The sequence below is a fragment of the Berghia stephanieae genome, chromosome 8 (assembly GCF_034508935.2).
Source record: "Berghia stephanieae isolate SIO BIC M18660-M18661 chromosome 8, UCSD_Bste_1.3, whole genome shotgun sequence".
Classification (NCBI taxonomy): domain Eukaryota; kingdom Metazoa; phylum Mollusca; class Gastropoda; order Nudibranchia; family Aeolidiidae; genus Berghia; species Berghia stephanieae.
This window is the reverse complement of record NC_088367.1, coordinates 28513655-28541341: the sequence shown is the minus strand read 5'-3', so window position 1 is coordinate 28541341 and position 27687 is coordinate 28513655. Positions and strand designations below refer to the sequence as shown.

The 27687-nt window shown below is 34.4% G+C and overlaps 1 protein-coding gene across 15 annotated transcripts; it reads right to left on the bottom strand.

Moving 5' to 3' along the window:
• Nucleotides 1-1369: 1369 nt before the first annotated feature.
• Nucleotides 1370-26889, bottom strand: LOC144978469 (putative ammonium transporter 1; the record flags this gene model as incomplete). Of its 15 annotated transcripts, none has more annotated exon segments than XM_078924590.1 (11): nt 1370-1464; nt 2872-3010; nt 8196-8256; nt 11421-11587; nt 12536-12682; nt 19049-19155; nt 20948-21178; nt 21647-21736; nt 23498-23607; nt 25572-25669; nt 26760-26889. In XM_078924590.1, coding segments are annotated over 8 exon segments (1035 nt in total), but the record flags the coding sequence as incomplete, so codon positions are not given.
• Nucleotides 26890-27687: the final 798 nt, after the last annotated feature.

Below are 27687 nucleotides of genomic sequence, written 5' to 3'. Positions count from 1 at the left end.
TTCATGCGTTTTGAAAAAGTTGACTCCGCTCAAAGCTCTTTAACAAGGTGTCCCAAGCCAACAGCAATACATTACATGTAGGACGAGACATTACGCCTGTTCGGCGATATTACAGTGGTTTATTTGTTTGTTGTTTTTTTTTTTTGGGGGGGGGGGGGGGTTGCGACATAGTTAACGCTGATAATGACCAGGGACACACTTTACACCAGAGTCCGATGACAGAATGTGAGCAAAGAACCTTTTCCGAGGAGTAACTACAACTATCTACTCAGAGCGGGACTCGAACCCAGGACCTTCCGATTGGAGGTCGAGTGTTATACCACAAGACCACATAGCCACCTATAAAAATGATGTACAGACGTCTAGACTATCGTTATAACCCAATTGAATATCCTATGTCAATTATTATCTGAATAGAGCTTTTCCTTGTCCTTTACAACACATATAACTCTCTCCTTACCGACCATATTCATGATTTTTCCAGAAATGTTCTACATACCCAACACAGAACTTGACAGTTTACACTCAAATTCATTAGAAATACGTACACACTAGATACATGCATATATTTGTGCAGCAAAACAAGCTTTATAAAACAAAGATTCTTCATATAATGTTGTAATGTACAGAACAAATCTGACTAAGAAACATGTTCATTGTATCGGCTATGGTAATAATGGTAGATGATGATGATTTTGATATTGATGATGATGATGATGATGATGATGATGATGATGATGGTATGTGATGACAATAATGCTAAGAGATGATTATTGCAGTAGATGGTGAGTATAAATGTAGTAGATAATAATAATAATAATGATAATGATGATGATGATAATAATAATAATAATAATAATAATAATAATAATAATAATAATAATCATAATAATAATGTATGTGATGATAATAATGGGAAGTAACGATAATAATAATGTGTGTGTGTGTGTGTGTGTGTGTGTGTGTGTGAGAGTGTTTGTGTGAGACAGAGAGATAGAAATAAAGAGAGAGAGAGAGAGAGAGAGAGAAAGAGAAAGAGAGAGAGAGAGAGAGAGAGAGAGAGTGTGTGTGTGTATGTGTGTGTGTTTGCGTGTGTGTGTGTGTGCGTGTGCGTGTGAAAGATAGATAGCTAGACAGATAGATACAGTGATAAATTGATAGATACGAAGAGAGAGAGAGAGAGAGAGAGAGAGAGAGAGAGAGAGAGAGAGAGAGAGAGAGAGAGAGAGAAAGAGATAGATAGATAGATAGATAGATAGATAGATAGATAGATAGATAGATAGATAGATAGATAGATAGATAGATAGATAGATAGATGGATAGATAGATAGAGTGAGATCTTATAATCGAATACCATATTAATACTCACATATCCAGACTTTTTGTCACCTGCTGCAAGAATTCCCTCATTCGAATGGAAGAATGCAACACTGATAACACCCCAACATCCTCCACCAAAATGTACTGGTTTGAAAACATAAATATTTTGTAACAGGTATATAATATAACATAATAGGCATAGAAAACATATTATCGTTGTTTGTGTTAGCCGTATTTTGAAAAAAAAAACCAACAAAAAACAAAACGAAACAACAACAAATATTTAAAAATTTGGTCAGCAAACTCAGTGAAGTCCCAGTTTTTTTTGGGTTTTTGACATGATGGGGATGGACCATTTTAATCGATCAATGTTTGAAGAACGAGTATTCTGGCCAAATTTCTAAATACTTGTTTGTTTGTTTTTTCAAGGTAGGACAGAATAGAATGTTTAAATATTAAATTTCACTGATCAGAACTGTTACAAAATATGAGTTAGTTGGACTTCAGAAGCTGTGTAGCTATACCCCTCCAGCTAAAAGCATGTTAATCTAATTCAAACTTGAATAATGAGACTTTAAATACTTGTTGGCACTGCCGTTGACGTGGCTTTCAATCTTGTATGTATGTATTTTGCATTGCTGTATTATGATGGTTATCTTCTATATGCGTGCCTGTGTGTGTGTGTGTGTGTGTGTGTGTGTGTGTGTGTGCTTTGCATGTTACTGTTAAAGATATTATATGTTTGTGTATATTTAAGTTGAAATACTATCTTCACCACTTGTATCGTTATTGTAATCTTTAATCAATAGATTTATGGCATTACTATTAATATTAAGGGCATTCAAGGGATTTTATCCTATTTTGCCCTATACCATATGTTATGTTATGTTATTAGGTTTTGTACACAACGTATCCCATATCCCCTATCACGTTTCACGTATTTATCACATGATTAGTTGATTATTTATCTTACGAGGGGAATCCTCTGTGTCGGTTACCATTGTATAAAAAAAGGCTATTTTGTGCTTTGTGTCTGGATTGGACACGCCAGTGACCCAGATTCTTTCATTACTATGTAGCAACACATGATATGATGTATTTTAGCTTTACAAGTTGCTGGAATATTTTAAAAACTTGATATCCTATTTTTGTTTGTTACATCAAACCCGACATTAATAAATCTAAGTGATAGTAGTTCTTCAGAGCCATTTGGCCAATATGGCCGGAGTTTATCCCAGTTTCTATAGCGTGAAACGGACAATAGCAATTCTTTTCTACCCTTTGGATAGGACGCTAGTCTACCGCAAAGTACTGTCCGACAGATCTAATAGCCCAGCCACCCAATCACTGCTGATGGGGGTGGGGGATCAGAAAACATATCGACAGCATCCTGATCGATCTCGGTCCCTTTGCCTGTGAAAAATAAAAAAACCCCAAACAAACAAAAAAAAAACCCAACGAAAAATGGGTTTATGCTGTTATTCGAATCTTTGAAATAAATGAGAATAATGGAATGAGATATTTGAATATGATATCCTATGCAATCCGTACCGGCAACAGCGTTTACCGGGTCGTCAACTTTCAATTTGAGAACAAATTCGGATGTAATTCTGTATACAATCCCCCCGACGGCTCCAATACAAAAGGCACCCCAAGGCCTGACCACGTCACATCCAGCACAGATGGCTACCTAAGATTTGAATAGAGGAATGATGGATAAACGAAAATATAAATAAATAAATAAATGCATGTTTGTTATAATATTAACCCTATTTCATACTAAAATAGAAAGTCCTATTTCCTGATTTGGGGTCCATTTGGCCCCCCTGACTTGCAAAAAGAAAAATACTAGAAAGTCCTATTTTCTTATTTGGGGGCCATTTGACCCCCATAATTTTACTATGGAAAATTCAGTTAAAATAATATTATCTCATTAAATGTATGGGGTTAAAACATGTTGTTTTTGTTGTGACATCATGCATCTATTTATTTAGTGATATAGTCGTGTCAATATGATCCACAACTTACTGGTAGATGGCATCTACAATAATTGACTAAGTTAATTGTTTCCTGTTTCAGTTGCCTACTTTTTCATCAACTCTAATCAAGAAACATCCAAGTAAGTACTAATTCTTTACTTTTTTTTTCATTAGAAATGTGACGAATGAAGATGATTCTTATACTTATCCTATGTAATAAAAATGAATTGATAGTAGATCTATCATTAATTTTCTGATTGTAGTACTAGCTAGAATGAATCGCCAAATATGAAATGATGAAACAATACTGGATAAATGAAAGTGTTAATATTCAATTTAATGTTTCTTACAATACTTGCCTTACTTTCGTGTCTTGCTTATCTTTTTTTATTGTGTGTACCCTACCTTAACATAACATATAACATATGATGTAGGGCGGCATAGGATAAAATCCTTTGAATACCCTTAATATTAAATTGATTGAAAGATTACAATAATGATACACGTGGTAAAGATAGTATAACAACTTAAATGCACTCATGTATGTGTGATGTGCAAACATATATCTTTAACCTTGACATGAAAAGCACACACACACACACTCACACACACACACACACACATACAATCATACATCCAAACATATAGAAGATGGCCATAATAAGGTAACAATGCATGATATTTGCATACAAGATTGAAAGGCATGTCAACAGCAGTGCAAACAAGCATCATTCGTCATACATAAATCCTTCCCACATATTTGTTTGTAACTTCTTATATGAAAAGTGATTTATTTTCTAGTACCGTTTTTCAATATCTAGGTGAACTAAATTGATAGCTTGAATGACTACGTTATGTCTCAGCCATAGTGTCATGAATTTGCTAACTAAATGGTTTGTATGTTGTTTTTTTTTTTTAAATCAGCCATCCGTTGTGTGGTCTAAATTATGCTGCACTGGGCCTAATAAAAATTATTATTATTATTATTATTATTATTATTATTATTATTATTATTATTATTATTATTATTATTATTATTATTATTATTGAAAATTGTGAAATGAAATGAAAGAAAGAGCTTCCTTTGTTGAAATCTTTAGTATTTTTATCTCTAGGCTAGGGCTATTGGTCAGTACTGACCAATAGGTGCCAGCGCCTGAGTACTAAATAAGAGGTACCACCGGCAATTGATCAGTACTGTCGAACACAGGGCCTGTTCGTCAGTGCTGACAAAGACCTTTTCGAACTTATTCGTCACTACTGGATTATTTCATTAGTAATAACATTATATAAAAAATCCCAGGCCAACTTATCCCATGACTGTTTGTTACACTTAGACAACTTTGATTTAAGTTTAACGTGTGGGGCAACGGAATGACTCTCGTTGTTTTATGCCGCCATAAGATTCTTGTTATTTTATGTTGTCCATCCTATTTATGTATTAGTTTGTTTTTTTTTTTGTTAGGTTTTTTCTAAAAAATAGTTTTTCGTTTCTTTTGTTTTGTTTGCTCATTCAGCCCACGCCAGCTTGTTGCTGGTTTCAGTTCTAAATTCATAATCACAACCGTGACGACCCAAGAAAGAGCAGATTTATTTTATGACATTATTGTCAATTATTCTAATACTGGTATAGGCATGTCTTGACAATTTCCAAGAATCGTCTATTTGGAATGAATAGAATTATTATAAAAAGATCCGTGAGGAGTGTAGATTTTGAATCTTTACATAAGAGTTAGGGAACACAAAGACAATCGTTCAAGCGTAAGAAAAACATCCAGTTTGAAAGTCATGAAAATTTGTTACTTATTTCCTCTAAACTGTGTCATGTCGGGCTGATTGAAAATGTTCAAAATTGATTTTATGCACAAAATCTATTAAACTTGTGTTGAGTTTTTGTGTTTTATTAAAGAGAATGATCAAAATTTGTTAAACTGACAAAATCTATAATTTCACATGTAATGACCAATCGTTTTACTGTTAAATCCATTTTGCTATTTAGTTAATTCAGACATAATACTGTTTGGAAGTTATAGGTGACATATGTTGTGAAAAGAGTTGCCAGAATATCGATGGTTGCGGTTTGGATACGATGATATCTCGTATAGTTTGGAGGGCAGAACGACTTAGATACAAAATCGTTTGGAAATGTTATGAATTGGGTTCCGCGAATATAGATTGTTATGATTTGGAGACGACATAATAATAACGATAATAATATCACGCACAGTTTGGAGGGCATTGCGACCTACACATCGCTCGTACTTTCTGGTTTATACACGTCTTCATTTATCATTAACCAGTACCACAGATTTTCGACAAACGGGAGCGACAGACAAGCTTTTAGTTTATTATATTTTGGGCAATTGACGTTAGGATTAAATTAATTGACTTTGTCTTGGAAACAAGTTGTTGTAACTAATACCAGAGATTTTGATCTGGATAAATTAGAATCAAAGCATTGGTAAGACGAGATAAACTGTTTGTTATGAGTTACAGTTCTTGAATCAAGTTCTAAAAGTCATACCGTATGATATGGGTCAATAAGCCGGGGTTGATCCTAGATTCTATGACGTGAGATGAACTAGTAACAATCATTATTCTTAAAGTTTACCCACTGTCTAAGACACAAGTTGAGATAAAAGTCACTTAATGCAAGACAATAAACGTTCAACGTTACTCATAGTTTTGTGTGTTGGTCCGTTATATTTCCGGATGGCAATGTTGTGAGCTTCTTAGCCAATCACACAGCATCTATTCCCGTCCCCAACATTTGCTCTCTTCATCATCACCACAACTACATCATCATTAGAGGAAACACAGGTGTGATATCAAAAAACTGGTTCCGATCTCAATGGAAGTGTAAAACCACTCTTCCGGAGGACTGGAGACCTTGTGTAATTCATCTTCTGGTTTCAGATTGATGGGATCTTATTTTCTAGTCTAAATAAATGCTGGTCGTCTTCTGTACTTCTCATTACTGCCTCCACCACCAATATATATATTTCAACCACATATTATCATATCATACGATAGGTGGATATTCGTTTAGCACAGGGACCAACTCCCCCTCTCCTTCCATTTTCAGTGCATCCTAAAATCTTGACAGAAAGTGTTCCCATAGGCCAGTTTTAAATCTTTCGCGCCAGAAAAACAATTGACAAAAGATGATAGATGTTGAGTGGATTTTAACATGAGAGAACTAACAAGTTGAGAGCAGAGATTAAAAAGGACAACAAAGGGGATAGAATAAACAACAAGATTGACCCCCCCCCCCCCCTCCCACCCTATAATACGAATGACAACCGTAGATAAACTTCAAGTCCTTAGCCAAAGACTTCGAGGAATTGCGGGTCAAATGTGTATAGGTCTCATACTCGTCCTTGGCATGGGAAAACCACCAACAAGTGCCAGCGCTCGACCAATATCACTCCGTTTTCTCTATAAAGTCATGGGGGCCAAATGACCCCCAAATCAGGAAATAGTACTTTCTGTATTTTTCTCTTTGAAAGTCAATGGGGCCATTTGGCCCCCAGATCGGAAAATCTCAAATTCCAAATGAGCATGCTCAGTGTGAGTAAACTATGCACGTGACAAGCATGAAATTGGCATGGTCATGGACCTCGTGGTTTTAGGAAAAGTCACCAAATTTCAGGTCTCTGCGTAAAAAATTGACTGTTTTATGAATAAAAAACACACCCCTGGGTTCTTTTTGACCCCCCAAGTATGAAAATAGGGTTAACCCATCACGTTTAAATGGTTTTATGTCGAGGTTCATTGTATAATTAACATTTGGAATAGCAATACACTTGAAGAAAAAAAATCCCCCCCCCCCCAAAAAAAAACAAACAAACAAACAAACAAACAAAAAAACAAGACAAAAAAACAAACAAAAAACAAAAACAAACAAAAAACAAACAAAACAAAATATCCCTCCCCCCCCCCCCATCAGTGAAAAACAAAAACAGACCCCAACCCTCCCCCCCCTCTCAAAAAAAAAAAAAAGAAATAATTAAACCCCTCTGGTTCTGTTGCCTTGTGATGTCTATGTGTTCAAGTGGTATGGCAATTCGGATTTCGGATCGTAAAGTTCTGGGTTCGAGCCTCGTTCGGCGCATAATTGAGTCCTTGAAAATGGTTCTTTACTCACATTCACTCACCGTACTCAGGTGTAAAATGGAGGTCACAGAGGAACCATCAATTCCCGTTACCGATAAGGTCATCATTGTTGCAATATAGGGAAAAGAAGCTTTTTTAAAAACAAACAAAATATTTCAAAGCGAACAATTTAACGATTTTTTCATTCATGTGTTTGATCAAAAGCACTCGGTAGGCCTTTCTGACCATTTTGTTAATGGTTAAACATTTAGAAAATAAAAAAGGTGAAATTCTAATAGTGATTATGACAAAACGTGTCGGGTTTCCCCCTGGATTAAAAAAGTAGAGACAGGCAATGAATCTGTGAATATTATCTTCCAAAACATTAAAAACAAGATTAATCAGACCACCATGGGACCAGCGTGTGAAACTGGAATTATTTTTGAACTGGTTAAATCTTAATGTTGAAAACTTGAAACTTGAGCTTTTATATAGGGCAGTGCAATATCCACTAAACGTGCTCAAAGCGCTTTACAGAGGGCCATTGACCAACAGCAACAGGTAACACGCAGAACGAGACATGGCGCCTGTTAGGCGATATTACATTTTTTTTTTCGACAGAGCCAACGTTGTTAACGGCCAGGTACTCATTTTACACCTGAGTACTCCTTTCCAAGGAGTCAACTATGCACCTAACGAGGCTCGAACCCAGGAGGACCTTCCGATCCGAAGGCGAGTGTCGTACCACAAGATCACATAACCGCTCAATGTTAAATCTCTCTTTACTATCATAGCCATTACCATTCCTGCTAGAGAGCTGTTGATGACATGCAAAAGACTCCAAGAATGTCTATCGATCAGTCTGAAAAGAAAAGAGAATCAAAATGGAGATTTTTTCAGAATTGTGACACACCCTCCTCAAACAAATAAATAATAAAGTGAAATTGAATGTAAGCTTCAATTTAATTACAAAAACAGATCAAATGAACGTTTCAGGTTTCCCCCTTATCAACAAAACAGGATGAATGAAACACTACAGGTAAAAATTCGCCTATTATATTTTCTAAACGGTTTCATGCCAGGTTGAATTAGATGCTATAAACAAAATTTATCATCGAAATACAGTGGAACCTCGGTATAATCGTGATGGTGGGACGAGCTTAAAATTCATGAACTAGACTTAGCCTACCTCTCCGTTGCCTTAGCTGATCGTAATGTTGGCTAATACATTGTATTTGGAGATACTGAGTGGGATTTGGGCCCCGTGTTTTTACTGATTAGTTAAAAGTCTCTTCAAAGTCCAGCTTAATTTTACTAAAGGCAAAGAGGGAGAAAAAAACGGGGAAAATTAAAGACCCTTGTTATAACCGGGTGTCTGTTATATCCGGACCTTTTATACCGAATTTCTACTGTAGTGAGTGTGGGTTTCCTTGATATGTTTTGTTGAAGACGTAAATTACTGTTTCTTAACTATACAAAATAGACATTTCCAATTTCTAAGTTATTTCAACTTTAAAATACTTTTTTTTTCATCTGGTTCACCTCAGTTTTAATGGTGGCCAGACTAATATTGTTTATAATGTTTTGTAAGATATTCATAGCGTGACTCAGCGGTACGGTCTTTTTCTCGTACCCAAAAGGTATCGAGTTCGATTATCCGCTGCGCTGTGCGGCCTTGAGCATGAAGTCACCTCGCCCGAGTTCAGTTGGCGGCGCTGTACTACGGCTGATGCCTGGGTTATCCCAGTCTTCCCTTGGAATTAGAACATAAAGATAAATTTCCCCCATGGAAAGAATAAAGGGAATTTAATTTTTTAAATTGATCTTTTAAATAGCGCAATATCCACTAAACGTGCTCAAAGCGCTTTACAAGGGGTCCCTGGTCAACAGCAACATTTAACATGAAGAACGGGACACGATGACGTCTGTTAGGCGATATTACATTTTTTTCGGACAGAGACAACGCTGTCAATGGCCAGATACTCATTTTACACTTGAATATGATGAGAGAATGTGAGTAAAGAGCCATTTCCAAGGACTCAACTGACAATGCGCCGATCGAGGCTCTAATCCAAGGCCTTCCGATCCGAAAGCGAGTGTTATACCACAAGACCACATGGCCGCACAACTACCTACATACTATGGAATCAAGGAAGCATCCTTTAACTCTCTCCTTACCAGCCATTTTCAGGATTTTTCCCAAAACCTCACACTTTGACAACCAACACAACAATAGATGTTTTATCACTCAAACACAATAGGGAATGAGATTAGCGGAAGAGTAGCGTCCCTTGATTAGACCACACTCATAGTCTGTGACGTCACGCGAGGACAAGAGACGCATGCGCACAACCAACATGACGTTCTCTCTCTAATAACTTTTCCGCCGGTGACGTCACAGACTATGAGTGACGTCCAATCAAGGGACGCTACTCTTCCGCTAATCTCATTCCCTATAGCAGTAAGTTCTTGCGATACATAATTTCTTTCGCAAGACTTGCTCTACAACACACTGTTCATTTTCCTAAAATTTTATGATGTACAAGAGAAATTCGAAAAAGAAAAATGTTGGTTGTATCGTAACGAATGTGACGATTTTCCTATAGTTGGTAAGGTAGTTTCCATTAATTTGAAAAAATAAATAAACAAAACTCATCTCTCCTGTTAATTCTGAGGAAAACGAGTGGGCAAATGAGATATTATGGATAAGACGCTGCGTTAACCCTCTCATTACCAACCATAAATAAATAATAATGTGAAATTGATTGTATGCTTCAATTTAATTAATGACATAATGACATTATCTCATTTATCTGTGGCATTTCATTCATCCTGTTTTGTTGGTAAAGGGAAAACCCGAAACGTTCATTTGATCTGTTTTTGTAATTAAATTGAAGCTCACGATCAATTTCACATTATTTTTTAAATTTCGAGCTTCGAACAGCAACATTTACCTTACCAACCATAGGAAAATAGTCACATTTAATTTCTTACGATGCAACCAACAATTTTCTTATTCCGATTTCTTTTATACATCACAAAATTTAAATATTTATTTTTGTTATAGTTATAAAAATTAGACACTGTGTTGTAGAGTTCATTTTGCAAAACAATATTAGATATGTATAAAATGTATTTTGTTGTTTTTCTGTTTGAGTAAGAATAGTCTATTTTTGTGTTTGGTGGATGTGAAGTTTTGGTGAAAATTCTAAAAATGGCTTGTAAGGAATTAACATCCCCAGGACTCTGGTCGGGGTCTCGAGCTTTATTCAATGGCAAGTACGTAGTCATCATGAGCAATTAGGCCCATAGAGCCGGAGCTGATCCCCGTTTTGTATAGCGTGAAACATACAATAACAATTGCTTGCTACCCTTTTGTTAGGACGCTAGTCTATCGTAAAGTACTTTCTTCCCACCAGATCAATCAGCTACCCAATCAGTATTTGGTGGACAAAGGGGGGGGGGGGGGGCAGAAAAATATTATCTCGACTTTATCCGGGGTCGATCTTAGTCCCTTTGCTCGTGAAGCGAATGCTCTACCAACTGAACTATCTGGACCCCCACTGGCAAGAACTTAATCCATATTATTGAACACTTTACGGCGCTGCACTGCGGCTGACACTTGACTTATCTTCATTTTTCTTGAGAGACTCTAAAGGCTAATTTCTTTTCTAGAATGAAGAAAGGAATTAGTTTATAATTTTAGTAGTCTATATTATATTTTGGGGGTCTCGATAGCTCAGTTGGTAGAACACTCACTTCACAATCAAAGGGACCGAAATCGATCCCGGGTGCAGTGGAGATTTTTTTTCTGAACCCCCTGTCCACCAGCAGTGAATGGTTAGCTAAGTCTGTTAGATCTGACGGAAAGTACATTGCGTTAAAAAAGCGTCCTATACAAAGGGTATCAAGAAATTGGTATTGTCCGTTTCACGCTAGAGAAACAGGGCAAAAACTTCGGCTCAATAGAACTAATGGCTCTGAAGAGATATTAAATTATACTGTGGCCCGAAAATAATGCCGTACCTGTGAAGGATGAGAGATACGAAGGCTGCAGAGATCCCAGATAAAACAGTGTTGGCGACAGTTAGTGAATTCGCAGCCCGATCCCCAGCTGTAGAAATGGCGAGTTTTGAACCATCGTTGAATGCCAAGAAACCAGCGTGGAGGATAAAACCACCGAGGACAACCACCTGGTGATAGTACAGAATATCATGATAAGGGTGATGGGTTTGTTGGTTATGCTTGGATGACGATGATGATGATGATGATGATGATGATGATGATGATGATGATGATGATGATGATGATGATGATGATGGGATGATGATGATGATGATGATGATGATGATGATGATGATGATGATGATGATGATGATGGGATGAAGGTGATAATGATGATGAAAAAGATGATGATGATGATGATGATGATGATGATGATGATGATGATAATAATGATGATGATGATGGTGAAGATGATGACGATGATAATAATGATGATGATGATGATGATGATGATGATGATGATGATGATGATGATGATGGCGATTACGATAAAAATGATGACTATCACGATGATAGCTATAATAATTTGACCCGTCATACTATACTCCGTAGTGGTTTGATCGATACATATAAATGGTTTAAGCAATGACTGCTCTTATGGGAAACATTCATGTTTGTAGATGACAATATAGGTGGCTATGTGGTGTTGTGGTATGACACTCGCTTTCGGATCGGAAGGTCTTGGATTCGAGCCTCGATCGGCGGGTCCTTGGAAAAGGTTCTTTACTCATATTCTCTCACCGTACTCAGGTGTAAAATGAGTACCTGGCCATCAACAGCGTTGTCTCTGTCCGAAAAAAAAAATTGAAATATCGCCTAACAGGCGTCATGTTTCGTTATACTTGTTACTTGTTGCTATTGGTCAGGGACCCTTTCTAAAGCGCTTTGAACACGATTAGTGGATATTGCGCTATATAAAAGCTCAAGTTAAAATAATAGGTGATGATTGTTGAATAACGATGATGAAGATGAAAATGACGACCGTGATGAATACTGCCCTAAGTTTTAACGCCATGTTCATTCCGCACGACAACAGTCACAACGTAATCTCTGACATTTATTTCAGACAGACTTACTGAGACAGAGTGACCTCTCCGTGAAGAAGGTGTGTGTCCAGCAGCAGTTGAGCTGTGAAATCGTCCGATTCGAGGACCCAAAATCAGGGCCCCCGAAAAGGCACAGATACCTCCAAGTACATGGACTGGTCCACTGCCAGCAAAATCCTAAGAGAAAGAAGAAGTTTTCATGTTTGAGAGTCTTTGTCAAGGTGAAGGTCATTTAAGTAGATCGATATTTTAAGGACTGGTTGTTGTTTTTTGGCAATGATTTTAATGACGTGTTGTTAAAAATAAAATAAAAAATCAACAATTCCTCTGGAAAAAACAAACAAAACAACACGTCATTAAAATTATTGCCAAAAAAACAAAAACAAAACAAAACAAAACAAAAAAAAAAAAATTATTTTTATCTTTAAAGATTTTTTTATTTCATTTTTTTTTGGCAATAATTTTAATGACGTGTTGTTTTTTTGTTTTTGTTTTTTTTCCCAGAGGAATTGTTGTTGAGACGCACAATAATAATGATACGGGTGTTTAAGAGATAGAAGGGGGTCCCGATAGCTTAGTTGGTAGAGCTCTCACTTCACACGCAAAGGGAGCGTGATCGATCCCAGGTGCAGTCGAGATTTTGTTTTCTGATACCTCTGTCCACCCAGCTGTGAATGGGTAGCTGAAACTGTTAGATTTGGCGGAAAGTACTCTGCGATAGACAAGCGTCCCATCCAAAGGATAGCAAGCAATTGATATTGTCCGTTTCACGCTATAGAAACCGGGATAAACTTCGGCTCAATGGGCTCAATGGCTCTGAAGGACTACTTAAGAGATAGATCTAATACCAGTATACACACACACACACACACACACATTATATATATATATATATATATATATATATATATATATATATATATATATATATATATATATATATATATATATATATATAAAATCACGCATATATATACAATATACAACATTGATGCGATGCGTTTAGTTCAAAATCGCACAACATCCGGCAGCCGGATATAACCTATCAACACACACACACACACACACACACACACACACAATTTTATGTGACCTTAAACGTTTATAGTCGGATTAATACAATTTAGTGAGAACAACTCGTAAAAATGGCTAGCTAAAAACAATAACTAAGTGCTGGGTGACGTCACTTTCGTTCCTTCCATATCACTTTAATCAGTTAACTGCCGTACTCTGGACAGACGCGTATATAATATAATGTAATATAATATAATATAATATAATATAGTAATAATAATAATAATAATAATAATAATAATAATAATAATAGTAATAATAATAATAATAATAATAATAATAATAATAATAATAATAATAATAATAATAATAATAATAATAGTAATAATAATAATAATAATAATAATAATAATAATAATAATAATATAATAATAATAATAATAGTAATAATAAAAATAATAATAATAATAATAATAATAATAACAATAATAATAATAATGATAATAATAATAATGACAAATAATTAATAATAATAATAATAATAATAATAATAATAATAATAATAATAATAATAATAATAATAATAATAATAATAATAATAAATAATAATAATAATATATACTTTATTCACCCAAAAAAATGGAAATTCGTTTACAGACGTGGCATGCATAAAAAAGTATAAACACATAGTTGAGAATCTATGGTGATAATGTATACATATTATATATATCGAGGGGTGCCTGCGCAAGGGCCGTAACTTCAAAAAAAAAATAATTCAATTTTTCGTTTTTAACATAAATCAACTTGTTTTGGAATAAGGTTTATTTCTACAAAAAAAAAAAAAATATATATATATATATATCAAGGACAACTATACTAAAAGGACAATCATATGGAATCTTCAGGCAACGCTAGTGGGGGCCAACAAAAAATAGAGAAAATTTACACCAAAATAACAGCAGGGGCATTATTATATGGCAAGATCTACCTTTTTAGAGAGTGATTGTGAATTCTGGGTCCAAAAAAATATTTATTGATTATTATTATCAGCAGTGAATAAGAGTAGCCAAGAAACGGAAAGGATGAGTAGTTAGATATTCTAAAAACTGACCTTATAGTGATTGATTCAGGATGATTTCTTTAGAAGCTTGATTAATGAATGTACATGTAAAATGATGATGAAGATGAAAGTGAACAATTAGATGACGGGGAAAGGAGATGTAAAATATCAACAAAGGGAGGTAATCTGCGGAGGATGATCCAAGAAAAAGATGAATACCAAAATATCTACTAAGGGATACAATAGTCGGATTTTTAATAAGGGGCGCACCTTTGTCTTCTTTTTCTCAGCTGTTCACAATGTACAGCTGCTGCAAAAATTTGTATGAACCTCTGGATCATTTTGTCCTAGTAAAATATATTTTTTCACGAATTTTAAAACAATAGGAAAGAATTTCACTTATCACAGCTATATTAAAATCGATAACTAGTAAGTATTGGAATCTAAATATGATTATAGTGTCAAAAATATGATTTTCGGCTTATCCATTTTGAAAGAATTTGTTAAAATGGAATGTTCGGTTAATTGAAACTTATATGATGTTCGTACAGAATCCGAATATGAAGGAACGACAGACATGTTTACATTTTATAACAATCAATATACGTTATTGATGAATACAAATGAAAGTGAACATTACGCGCTTCCAACATTATTTTGATTTCAAATTTTTGAGAAATAGCTTGTTCTTTATGCCAAAGAGGATTACATAAATTTAATGTAGACCCGTCAAAAGTAGAAATTCATCAATTTATGATACAATGTTTCCACAAATATGTGCTTGTGTTCAACAACAATAACATGCAAAACTGAGGGTTGATTGTGAAATTCCAATTCCATAGCTGTCCTCTTTAATTAATGACTTATCGATAGATAAAAGTGGACTTCTTTTCGCAGCCTTACGAGAGAGGAACCGATAGAGATTCCGTATCATATCGTATTGTTTAAGAGCTTATAGGTTTGAAAGAAAACTTAAAATGCTGTGTGAAACATTCATGCATAGATACAATTTTTCAAAGTTAAATATAAACGTTCATTGTTAATTTGACAATTTTGAGTATTTAATCACTAGTTCAAATGAGTTAAAGCTAGAGATTCATATCAGTCTTCGGTAATTGTGACGTGATGTAAATAAAAAGCAATAAATTACAAAGTCAAAATGGGATGCAAACTACATTAGTTGTTACTTTATAACAGTTAATGTGTGTTGCTTTTATTCGGAAAATAGTATGATATGAACTCATAACCACTAGCCGGAACTACGGGTCACAATATTATTTTGAAAAACGATGAATTCATCTTACTTTGTGGTGCGAAAATGTTTACATTTTTAGCAGAGTAAAATCTCTAATTTTATGATAGGGGTTTTAAAGTAGATTTTTATAGGTCGTGAAGAAGAAATCTTTTTTGTGATATGGCATCACAATACGGGCCAAAATGTTTATTCAGTAAATAGAAATTGATTCGGAGGTTGACACAAAGTTTTACAACTTTTGATAGAAGGACATCTGAGAAAAACTAGAAAAACATGCGCCTTTCATAAAAAATCTGACTACTATACTATAGTTCATTCCTTACAGTCAATGAGTAGCATCAGAATCAGATCCATAGTTCCCTTCCATGTAGTCAAGTGTTAATTAATAGAGTTACTTCTCAGATCATTGAGACAAAACTTTATGTTCAGACTACTAGCACAATCCTTTCAGTCAATGGATCCATAATTCCCTCCCATAGTCACAGAGATAATTAGAGTGATTGAGTTGGGTGAGTGTAACTGTTGTAACAGTAACATCTCAGACTCAGATCATTTTGATCAATGAGGCAAAACTATATATTCAGAGTACTAGTCCCATACGATTGACAGTCATATCAGCAACACCAGATCCATGCAATGGGCATAACTATATATTCAGAGTCCAAGTTCCATCATATATGGTAATATCAGACCCACTAACTATTCTAGTCAAGCTATCTAGCAATAGCAATGACTACTATCTAATCTATCTATCTAGCAACTGTTGTTAGTATTGTTAGTAGTAGAAAGGACTGTTCAAGTTCAAGTTGTGAAGTTGACGTGACGAGCAAAGGGCCCTCTAGACTTATACACTAGACCAATACAATAAAGTCAATATTTATCAGTTAACCATATAGAAAAAAAAGAAATAAATATAAAGCCACAAGACATAATAAAATAAGAAACAAATCCGAATCAGGATGTCAGTCTGATCACCATATCTGAATCTGTGCGACTCGACAGAGCAAGCACGACAACGGGTCTATCTATCGTCTGCAGGAACTACAGCCAGATGCTAATTCTAAACATTTCTTAAATAATAATCATTACGCAATTATTATTGGTACTTACCACTTTTCAAAGATTCTGGTTCGATAAATTAGCCATAGATCTATCTAGGTATTAAACGGAATTGAAAGCAGATTCGTACTTTCGATTTTAAAAAATGAAAACAAACCTAATCACTCAATTTGTAAGAGGGCGTCATAAAAACAGTTCATACTTTCCAGTAAAATTGTTGATAGTTCACTACTTTTTATATATTTTCATATCATTCAAGAAATAAGAAATATTATTTAAAACTTATGGTCGCCAATTAACCAATTTCTTATAGAGTACCGAAATTATAAGAACAGAATCAATTATTGCGCATTCAAGGAAATTGTACCAAGGCAGAAAAGTAGTAGTTTTGCTTGAAATCGTTATCCAACCAATGGCCCCCCACTAGCGGGGGCTGAATATTTCACATGTCAATCCTTTCCAGTATAGTAATCCTTGATATATATATATGCAAAAATATTAGTTAATTAATTTTTATTAATTAAAACCCGAACCCCGTAACGTTTTTAGACAAATAATGTGACTGCCCAAAAGCCGTAGCTTGAAATACGTCTATAAGATTCTTTAAACAGTGCCTATCAGCCACTGCCCAAAAGCCTTAAAAGTAACTACCGTTTTACCGCCTGACGAAAAGGTGGAAATGCAAAGGTAAAGTTGACTGCCTAAAACCCGTATCTAGCAACAAGGCGTTTGGGCAGGCATAGAATTATGCCACCGTGGTTACAATGGCGAGCTCAATGGCCTTGACTAGATTTACTGTCTATTACATTTCTAATTTTCAAATCTTTCATTAGAGTCATTGTAGAATCTCATACAATGTCACATTACGGTCTTTCAGTTGATCTAACTCTCATTTCCAACCCCATATTTTTCACTGCTCTAAGAACGTAAATTCAGTCAATGCCATTGAGCTCGCCATTGTAAATACCTTTGCATCTCCACCTTTTCGTCAGGCGGTAGTTACTGTTAAGGCTTTTGGGCAGTGGCTGATAGGCACTGTTTAAAGAATCTTATAGACTTATTTCAAGCTACGGCTTTTGGGCAGTCACATTATTTGTCTAAAAACGTTATGGGGTTCGGGTTTTAATTAATAAAAATTAATTAATTAATATTTTTGCATATTTTTTTTTGTAGAAATAAACCTTATTCCAAACCAAGTTGATTTATGTAAAAAACGAAAAATTGAAATTTTGACCGTACGGCCTTTGCACAGGCACCCCTCGATAGTATCTAAGGAACTAAAATTCCCTTTTCAACAAGATTTATTGAATCAAAGAGGCGAATGCTTCTCTGTAGCTGGAGTCAAAAATTGTTGTTCTACGAATTTTTCGTATTACTAGACAGGGATGTGATCAGAATGTATAAAAGTCAAAACATGATCAGATTTATAATGTTTTTCTCCTCTGGATACACTTTAATGCTCGTCGGAGAGTATTTGATAAGGGCGTCCGCCATTGTTCCGATAATTTAGAACCAGTTACTAAGTAGTTACTTACGTAGTCGTAGTCACTACGAGGGAAGTAACGTCACGACTGTTGAAGGATATTGAGAAGTAGTAATACGTAATACGTAAACTCAACGGATTACTTTCCGTTTTCACATTCTACATCAATAAGAAGGCCAAATATACAATGAATCCATAAAGCCTTTCCCTGATTTTAAAGACTTATTATTCTTAAACCGTTATAAGTTATAGATATTTGATATTTTTACTTCAATCACTCGGTTACGATGTGGTGATAATATGAATAAGAGGTCTGGTTTGCGTCAAGTTTCACTTTCGGTTTGTCGAACATAAAGGCTACAAGAACACATGAGAGAACGTCAACATTGCATTGCAACTGTTATCTCTTTAAGGGCTTGTACACAGAATAAATATCGAGCCAAAAGACAGAAGAACATGGACAGGGTAACAATAATAACAATCGTTTTTACCTTAAAATGAATGGTGACATTTTTACCTTGTAATGCATTGTGACATTTTAACCTTGTAATGAATGACGGCGTTTTTACCTTAAAATGAATGGTGACATTTTTACCTTCTATTTAAAGGTGGCATTTCTACCTTGTATTGAATTGTGACATTTTACCTTATAATGAATGACGGCATTTTTACCTTGTAATGAATGGTGACATTTTTTCCGTCAATAATATATTCGTCTCCCTTTGATAGCCATCCTTCCTCACTCCATACCCAGTGAGTGACTATTGGGTAGATAATGCCTGGAAATGAATTATTGCTGTTATCATATACCGGTAGTGTGGCTAATGATGATGATGATGATACTGCTGCTGCTGCAGTAGTTCTTGTAGTAGTAGTAGTAGTAGTAGTAGTAGTAGTAGTAGTAGTAGTAGTAGTAGTAGTAGTAGTTGTAGTAGTAGTAGTAGTAGTAGTAGTAGTAGTAGTAGTAGTAGCAGTTGTAGTAGTGGTATTAGTAGTAGTAGTAAGCTCCTCAGTCCGAATGACGATGGCTGAGAATTGTGTGATTCATTCATAGTCGATGAATATATCTGCTCTCTCCATCCATGTTGTTAATTGTTTCCATTGGTCACGGTCCTGAGCCAGAGTTTTGAGGCTGTCAAGATCTTGTTGTGACTTTAGTACGGAGGCACTGCAGTATTTCTTAGTTCTTCAGGGATTAATTCGGCCTCATCTGAATCCAGAAATTTCTGATATGTAGAGAGGTCCTGATTCAAGTTAGTTACTATTGATGTTGGTGGTCTCCCTACATATGTGTTGCCATGAAGGAAATATTCTGTCATTGCAGTTTGGGCTGGGATGTTATCTTCTCGACGTATGACGTGACCAAATAGCCTCCATCGCTGTTCTTTTATTATTGTACTCAGGCGTTGGACCAACCATAAGTAGTAGCACTAGTGATAATAATAATAATAATAATAATAATAATAATAATAATAATAATAATAATAATAATAATAATAATAATAATAATAATAATAATAATAATGATAATAGCAGTTGTAGTAGTAGTAGTAGTAGTAGTAGTAGTAGTGTAGTAGTAGTAGTAAGTAGTATAGTAGTAGTAGTAATAGTAGTAGTAGTAGTAGTATAGTAGTTAGTAGTAGTAGTAGTAGTAGTAGTAGTGGTAGTAGTAGTAGTAGTAGTAGTATAAGTAGTAGCAGAGTAGTAGTAGTAGTAGTAGTTAGTAGTAGTAGTATAGTAGTAGTAAGTAGTAGGTAGTAGCAGTAGTAGTAGTATAGTAGTAGTAGTAGTAGTAGTAGTAGTAGTAGTAGTATAGTAGAGTATATATAGTAATGGTAGTAGCAGTAGTATAGTAGTAGTAGTAGTAGTAGTAGTAGTAGAAAGTATAGTAGTAGTAGTAGTAGTAGTAGTAGTAGTAGTAGTAGTAGTAGTAGGTAGAAGTATAGTAGTAGTATATAGTAGTAGTAGTAGTAGTAGTAGTAGTAGAAGTAGTAGTAAAGTAGTAGTAGTAAGTATAGTAGTAGTAGTAGTAGTAGTAGTAGTAGTAGTATAGTAAGAGAGTAGTAGTAGTATAGTAGTAAGTAGTAGTAGTAGTAGTAGAGTATAGTAGTAGTAGTAGATAGTATAGTAGTAGTAGTAAGTAGTAGTAGTAGTAGATAGTAGTAGTAGTATAGTAGATAGTAGTAGTAGTAGTAGTAGTAGTAGTAAGTAGTAGTAGTAAGTAGTAGTAGATAGTAGTAGTAGTAGAGTAGTAGTAGTAGAGCTAGTAGTAGTAGTAGTAGTAGTATAGTAGTAGTAAGTAGTAGTAGTAGTAGTAGTAGTGAGTAGTAGTAGTAGTAGTATAGTAGTAGTAGTAGTAGTAGTAATAGCAGTAGTAGTAGTAGTAGTAGTAGTAGTAGTAGTAGTAGTAGTAGTAAGAGTAGTAGTAGTAGTAGTAGTAGTAGTAGTAGTAGTAGTAGTAGTAGAAGTAAGAGCAGCAGCAGTAGTAGTAGTAGTAGTAGTAGTAGTAGTAGTAGTAGTAGTAGTAGTAGTAGTAGCAGTAGTAGATTTGAATGATTCCAATCAACTCACCAGTAAGGCAACAACTATAGATAGGGTAAGCCACACACTTACACCTCCCCGCAAGGGCTCCGGACGCAATCGTGGCTGTAGCGGCGGCCAAGGTAAACTGGAAATACCACTGACCAAGGTCAAGGTTGCTTACATCTTTGAACACCCATAATTTAGTCCATCCAATAAACTCGTTGCCTTTCCCGTAAGCCAACGAAGAACCTACAGTCCAGTAGAGTAATCCTGCAACCACTGAAATAAAAATGATTTGTAAAATAAATGAGACCCCTGCATCACATACATGACAATATTATGTAAACCAGATGGTCTGTCCGGTATTGTCGAAGTGAATGAGATGATTTTCTTTTTTTGCAGAACACATTCGTAGCTGGGTTGACGAAATGAATTTGGTGGTGTATCCATACGCTACTACTACTACTACTACTACTACTACTACTACTACTACTACTACTACTACTACTACTACTACTACTACTACTACTACTCCTCCTCCTCCTCCTACTACTACTACTACTACTACTACTACTACTACTACTACTACTACTACTACTACTACTACTACTACTTCTTACACCAAAGTACGATGAGAGAATGAGAGTAAATGCCTTTTCCAATAGCTCAAATATACGCTGTTGACAGCGGGACTAGAATTCATGATCTTCCATTCCGAAGATCATTCGAATATGCCAGTATACTTACAGGAGTTCACCAAGTTCTTGAATAAAACATAATTGATGTTCTTACTTCGGGTACTGCCAACTTCCAGGAGGGCGAATCCATACTGCATTACTGGGGAAAAAAAACACATTTTTGAAAATTTAAAGTTGACATCACTCAGCTCTTTGAAATAGTCTTTAGATCGGACTAAAGTGACATACACTTATTTGCAGGTCTGATAACCCAATTAATTTCTTATGAGCTCAATTTTGTGATGGAAATTTAAAAAAAATGACGCAAAATGTTGTCCACTACAACATCGATAATTCTCTCCTTACCAGCCATTTTCAGGATTTTCGTCAAATTTCACACCTAACACAAACATAGATTTTTATTACTCAAACACAATAGCAGTAAGTTCTTGCAATACATAATTTTTTAGCAAAACATAGATACTCTCCAACACACTGTTCATTTTCTTTAAATTTTATAATGTACAAGAGAAATTTGAATAAGAAAAATGTTTGTTGTATCTTAACGAATGTGACGATTTTCCTATAGTTGGTAAGGAGAGTATTAAACTAGGCCCATAAGTAGGTTCGGATGTCAGACCTGCATAATATGGGCACGTCGGACTAAAGTCTTTTTCGTTGCTGGATCAACAGAGGAGACGTTAAAAAAAATGTGACCCATCGTGTCAATAGTTATTATGTTGGAATGGACTTGTGAAGGAAATTGTGTTTAAAGTTTAAAATTCCGAGAATTAGGAAATTACAATTGTTTAAAGCCAAAGAAATAAATCTCATTCTATATTTATTTTAACTTCGATTTTGTACTATTATTATTATTATTATTATTATTATTATTATTATTATTATTATTATTATTATTATTATTATTATTATTAACATCATCATCATCATCATCATCATCATCATCATCATCATCATCATCATCATCATCATTATTATTATTATGATGATGATGATGATGATGATGATGATGATGATGATGATGATGATGATGATTTTTATTATTATTATTATTATTATTATTATTATTATTATTATTATTATTATTATTATTTTTATTATTATTATTATTAAAATAATAATAATAAAATACTAATATTATTATAATCATCATTATCTTGTCCTCGTTATCAGGGGCAGCGTGGCTCAGCTTCGTACTCGAAAAACTTCAACACAATGGATTTATAGAAAAAAAATTATAGTTCTTTGAATTTCTATTTGACCACATTCTATTTTGTTTACACCAAATGCTACAAACAATGTTTATGTCAGAGATAAATGAGAATGTGCACTTTTTAAAGCCCATTTCATTTAGAATCAAGAGGCCCACGGAAGCGGACTTTATCCGTTTGGCGTTAAACCGATCTTAAAAAGAAAAATTGAGCTTTTATATAGCGCAATATCCACGAAATCTACTCAAAGCGCTTTACAAGGGGTCCCTGGCCAACAGCAAAATTTAACATTTATACGGGACATGGCGCCTGTTAGTCAATGCTACAATTTTTTTCGGACAGAGACAACGCTGTTAACGGCCAGGTACTTATTTTACACCTGAGTATGGTGAGAGAATGTAAAGAGCTTCTCCAAGGTCTCAACTATGCGAACCCAGGGCCCTCTAACACTGATTTTTGGATGGTGTTATGAACATAATACTTCAGTTTTCTCATTTTAGTTTATACCAAAAGTTTCTGGACCTTTGGTCTGCACCAATAAACCCAGAATGTTTTATTTCTTTTTGGTCCATGGTACTCTCGAGTACTCTGAGACTGTCAAATGGTATTCTCAATAATTTTTACTATCATGATGTGTTAAATTTGAGTTTAAACCATACACAAGGCTGTATACTCAAATTCATACTTACATAAAATTATACTTCCATATTCCAATAGACCTAAAGTGTCAATGTTTTTTGGAGCGTGTTGTTAGTCATTGTTTCTTTCAATATCCAAGGAATTAATGGAGCAATGAAAACTATTATGAAAAATAAAAGGCAAATATAAAACAGCTTCAAAATGGAACACAATATTAAATATGGAATGTCAGGAGCTGCAAAAGTTTCTTAATAAATAATAAATGAGCTTTTATATAGCGCAATATCCACTTAGCGTGCTCAAAGCGCTTTACAAGGGGTCCCTGACCAACAGCAACACTTAACATTAAAAAAAAAATAATTGAGCATTTATATAGCGCGATATCCACTTAGCGTGCTCAAAGCGCTTTACAAGGGGTCCCTGACCAACAGCTACACTTAACATTTAGGACGGGACATGACGTCTGTTAGACGATATTACAATTTTTTGGACAGAGACAACGCTGTTAACGGCCAGGTACTCATTTTACACCTGAGTACGGTGAGAGAATGTGAGTAAAGAGCCTTTTCCAAGGACCCAACTATGCGCCGAGCGAGGCTCGAACCCAGGACCTTCCGATCCGAAAGCGAGTGTCATACCACTAGATCACATAGCCACACAATTTTTCAGCTAACAAGATAAACAATGAAATTGCAAATCTTCACCCATAATTCAGATGGATATTTTTATCATAATTTACTATCAAAATTTTAGTTAGTGTTCAAAACAGGGTGTTTCAAAGACCATATATATATATATATATTTTTTTTTTATTTTTTTTATTTATTTTTTTTTTTAATAAATATATATAAGGTGGTCAAAAATAAGCCCCAACAAAACGGTTTGTATCTCTGAGACACTTCATCGGATTTCTCCTCAATTCAAACCAAAAATACAAGAGAGAGAGAGAGAGAGAGAGAGAGAGAGAGAGAGAGAGAGAGAGAGAGAGAGAGAGAGAGAGAGAGAGAGTCCATGCACAGAATAGAGTGATCGATTGTATCGAATACTACGGAAAAGTCAAGCAAAGTGAGAATAGATACTGACACAGTACTCATGTCAGAGACACATTACCCTTGTGCGGCTATGTGGTCTAGTGGTATGGGGAGGGTTAAATTCCCTGAGTCAAAATTGGATTTCTTTAAAAGTGGAATTATGATTGCTCTTTTGTAGCAGTCTGGTACTTCAACAGACGAAAGTGATTCGTTAATAGTCATTGTAATGGTTCCAAAATGGCGTCTAAGCATTTTTTCAAATGGTGAGTGGGTATGGGATATAATAAGCATGACTTAGAAGGAGAAGCTAAAATAATTGCTTTTATTTCCGTCGGTGTCACCTCTGAAAAGACGATAAAGCTGATGTTTAAAAATGATTTATTGCTACAACGGAATGATGCTTTAATGCAGAAATAATATCGATGTGGTCTCGAATCGTCTTTACTTTCTCTTAATTATATTGTTATAATCATATTATTATTATTATTATTATTATTATTATTATTATTATTATTATTATTATTATTATTATTATTATTATTATTATTATTATTATTGTTATTTTTATTATTATTATTATTATTATTATTATTATTATTATTATTATTATTATTATTATTATTATTAATTATTATTATTATTATTACTACTACTATTATTATCATCATCATCATCATCATCATCATCATCATCATCATCATCATCATCATCATCATAATCATCATTATTATTATTTATTATTATTATTATTATTATTATTATTATTATTATTATTATTATTATTATTATTATTATTATTATTATTATTATTATTATTATTATTATTGTTATTATCATTATTAGTATTATTATTCTTTTATTCTTCTTCTTCTTCTTCTTATTATTATTATTATTGTTATTATTATTATTAGTATTATTCTTTTATTATTATTATTATTATTATTATTATTATTATTATTATTATTATTATTATTATTATTATTATCATTATTGTAATTAGAACCAGCCCATATATATATATATATATATATATATATATATATATATATATATATATATATATATATATATATATATATATATATATATATACCTTCTTGCCGAGCCGATACCAAGTCTTGTGTCAAACTTCTTGAACAGAAAGTCACAGATAGTAATTTGTCCCAAACGGTGAACACAATATCAACTACACTTTATACACATACACACTTCTTAAAGCTTGATAATGTCTACGAATGAACAAAACTAATATCACACAATTCTTAGAAAAAATAATAATAATCCTCAATACTGGAAATACTAGTATCCCTAGAGGGCAGCTTATTTGTCAGACAATTAATTGTGCTATCTGAATCCTCAGAACAAGGGTGTGTTTAACAGAGCGTGGCGGTGTTAAATTATCAGATTAAGAAATTAAGGAGCAGGCCGAGTTCGATTAATTTAAGGGATGTTTTATTTTCTTGTTTTTGTTTGTTTTGCTTTTCTTTGCTTTGTCTGGCACCTTTTCATACACACTTGTTCGGTTCCGAGACGGACTGTTCATTTGTATGCCATATTACAAAATATTATATGTGACCCATCGTCTCAAAACGGAATTTTGGTTTTCAGCATTTAAAATACTATATTTTTCTTCAATAATTCGTACATGGACTCAATCGAAGTCTGATGTTTTTGGTCATAGATTCTATTTTCAGCACTCTGATCCTCCCGACTTAATACCGTTTTGCGGCATCGGGTCACATATTGTATTTACAGTAAGTATATATACATCCTTATACAATATTGATGGCTTGACAAAGATGTGCATACGTAGGTTAGATATAATTCTCACTCTGTAATGATTAGTCTAAATTTTAATTTTTACATCATAATGTTTATCTATGAATGAGCTTATTGGGCAGGTAATAGTACGCGGTATGGGTGCTTTCTTGAAGGCATAAAAACTATAGGTTGATAATTTTGGAATTTTTGGAATGATTAATTTATTGGCCTCGGAACAAGCGGTTGATTTTTATTCACTTTAATCAAATCTAGCTAGATCTATATAGTCAAAACGTTTTTGATGTCACACCCCGTTTGACGTACTGATCGTTTTAAGCCTTTCCTTACCGGTCATTTTCAGAATTTTCCCCAACATTTAACACCCTCCCAACACAAGAATAGTTTTTTTTTCTTACAGAAACAGGAAAGCAATAAATACATTATAGATATGCATAATATTATTGATCACCAAAATGAACTCTACAACACAGTATCCCGTTTTAGAATTTGTGTGATTTACAAAAGAAATCTGAATGATAACAGTTCTTGGTTGGATCGTAACAAATGTGACGATTTTCCTATGGTTGGTAAGGAGAGGGTTAAGAGAATAGTGTAGCTTTCTGCTCGGTCTAATGTGTATTCAAAGCCAGATGATCAATACTGTGTATGAATATCAGCATGTTTTCGACAAGGCTACTTCAGAGATTTGATCAACGAACCATAACTTCATGGACACCGCCATGACATGTGAAAGAGCATGGAATTATTTTTACCAACATGCGATTGACATAGATAGCTTTTCATCTTTCATAAAGGCCAAATTCAAAACATTTATTTCGCTGAGATAATAACAAAATTCCATGTATAATTCACATACACAAGCACACAGTGACAAAGGCGTCTCTCATTGCACACAAACACCCCCCCCCCCCCAACCACTTCTCTGCGCGCGCGCGCACACACACACACACACACACAAACACACACACACAATTATAGCGTCGACAAATAAACAGGTAAAAGAGATATAAACTATAAGATGCTATTGAAAATAAAAAGAATCAACCTTAAGAGAGTGAAGTGAAAAAGGGAGGTGAGGGGGAAGAAAACTATGGAGTCTCAGAATAGGATTGGCAAGAAGAAGAAGAAGAAGAGGAGGAGCAGGAACAGGAGGAGGAGGAGGAGGAGGAGGAGGAGGAGGAGGAGGAGGGAGAAGACGAGGAAAATATAACAGCGATAGCATAGGGTAAGTAGTAGTAGCAGTAATGGAAGTAGTAGTAGTAGCAGCAGCAGCAGCAGCAGTAGTAGTAGTAGTAGTAGTAGTAGTAGTAGTAGTAGTAGTAGTAGTAGTAGTAGTAGTAGTAGTAGTAGTAGTAGTAGTAGGGTATCACCGTGAAAAAAAGTGAAAAAAGGGTAAAAAAAGAAACAAAAACAACAAAATAACCCCC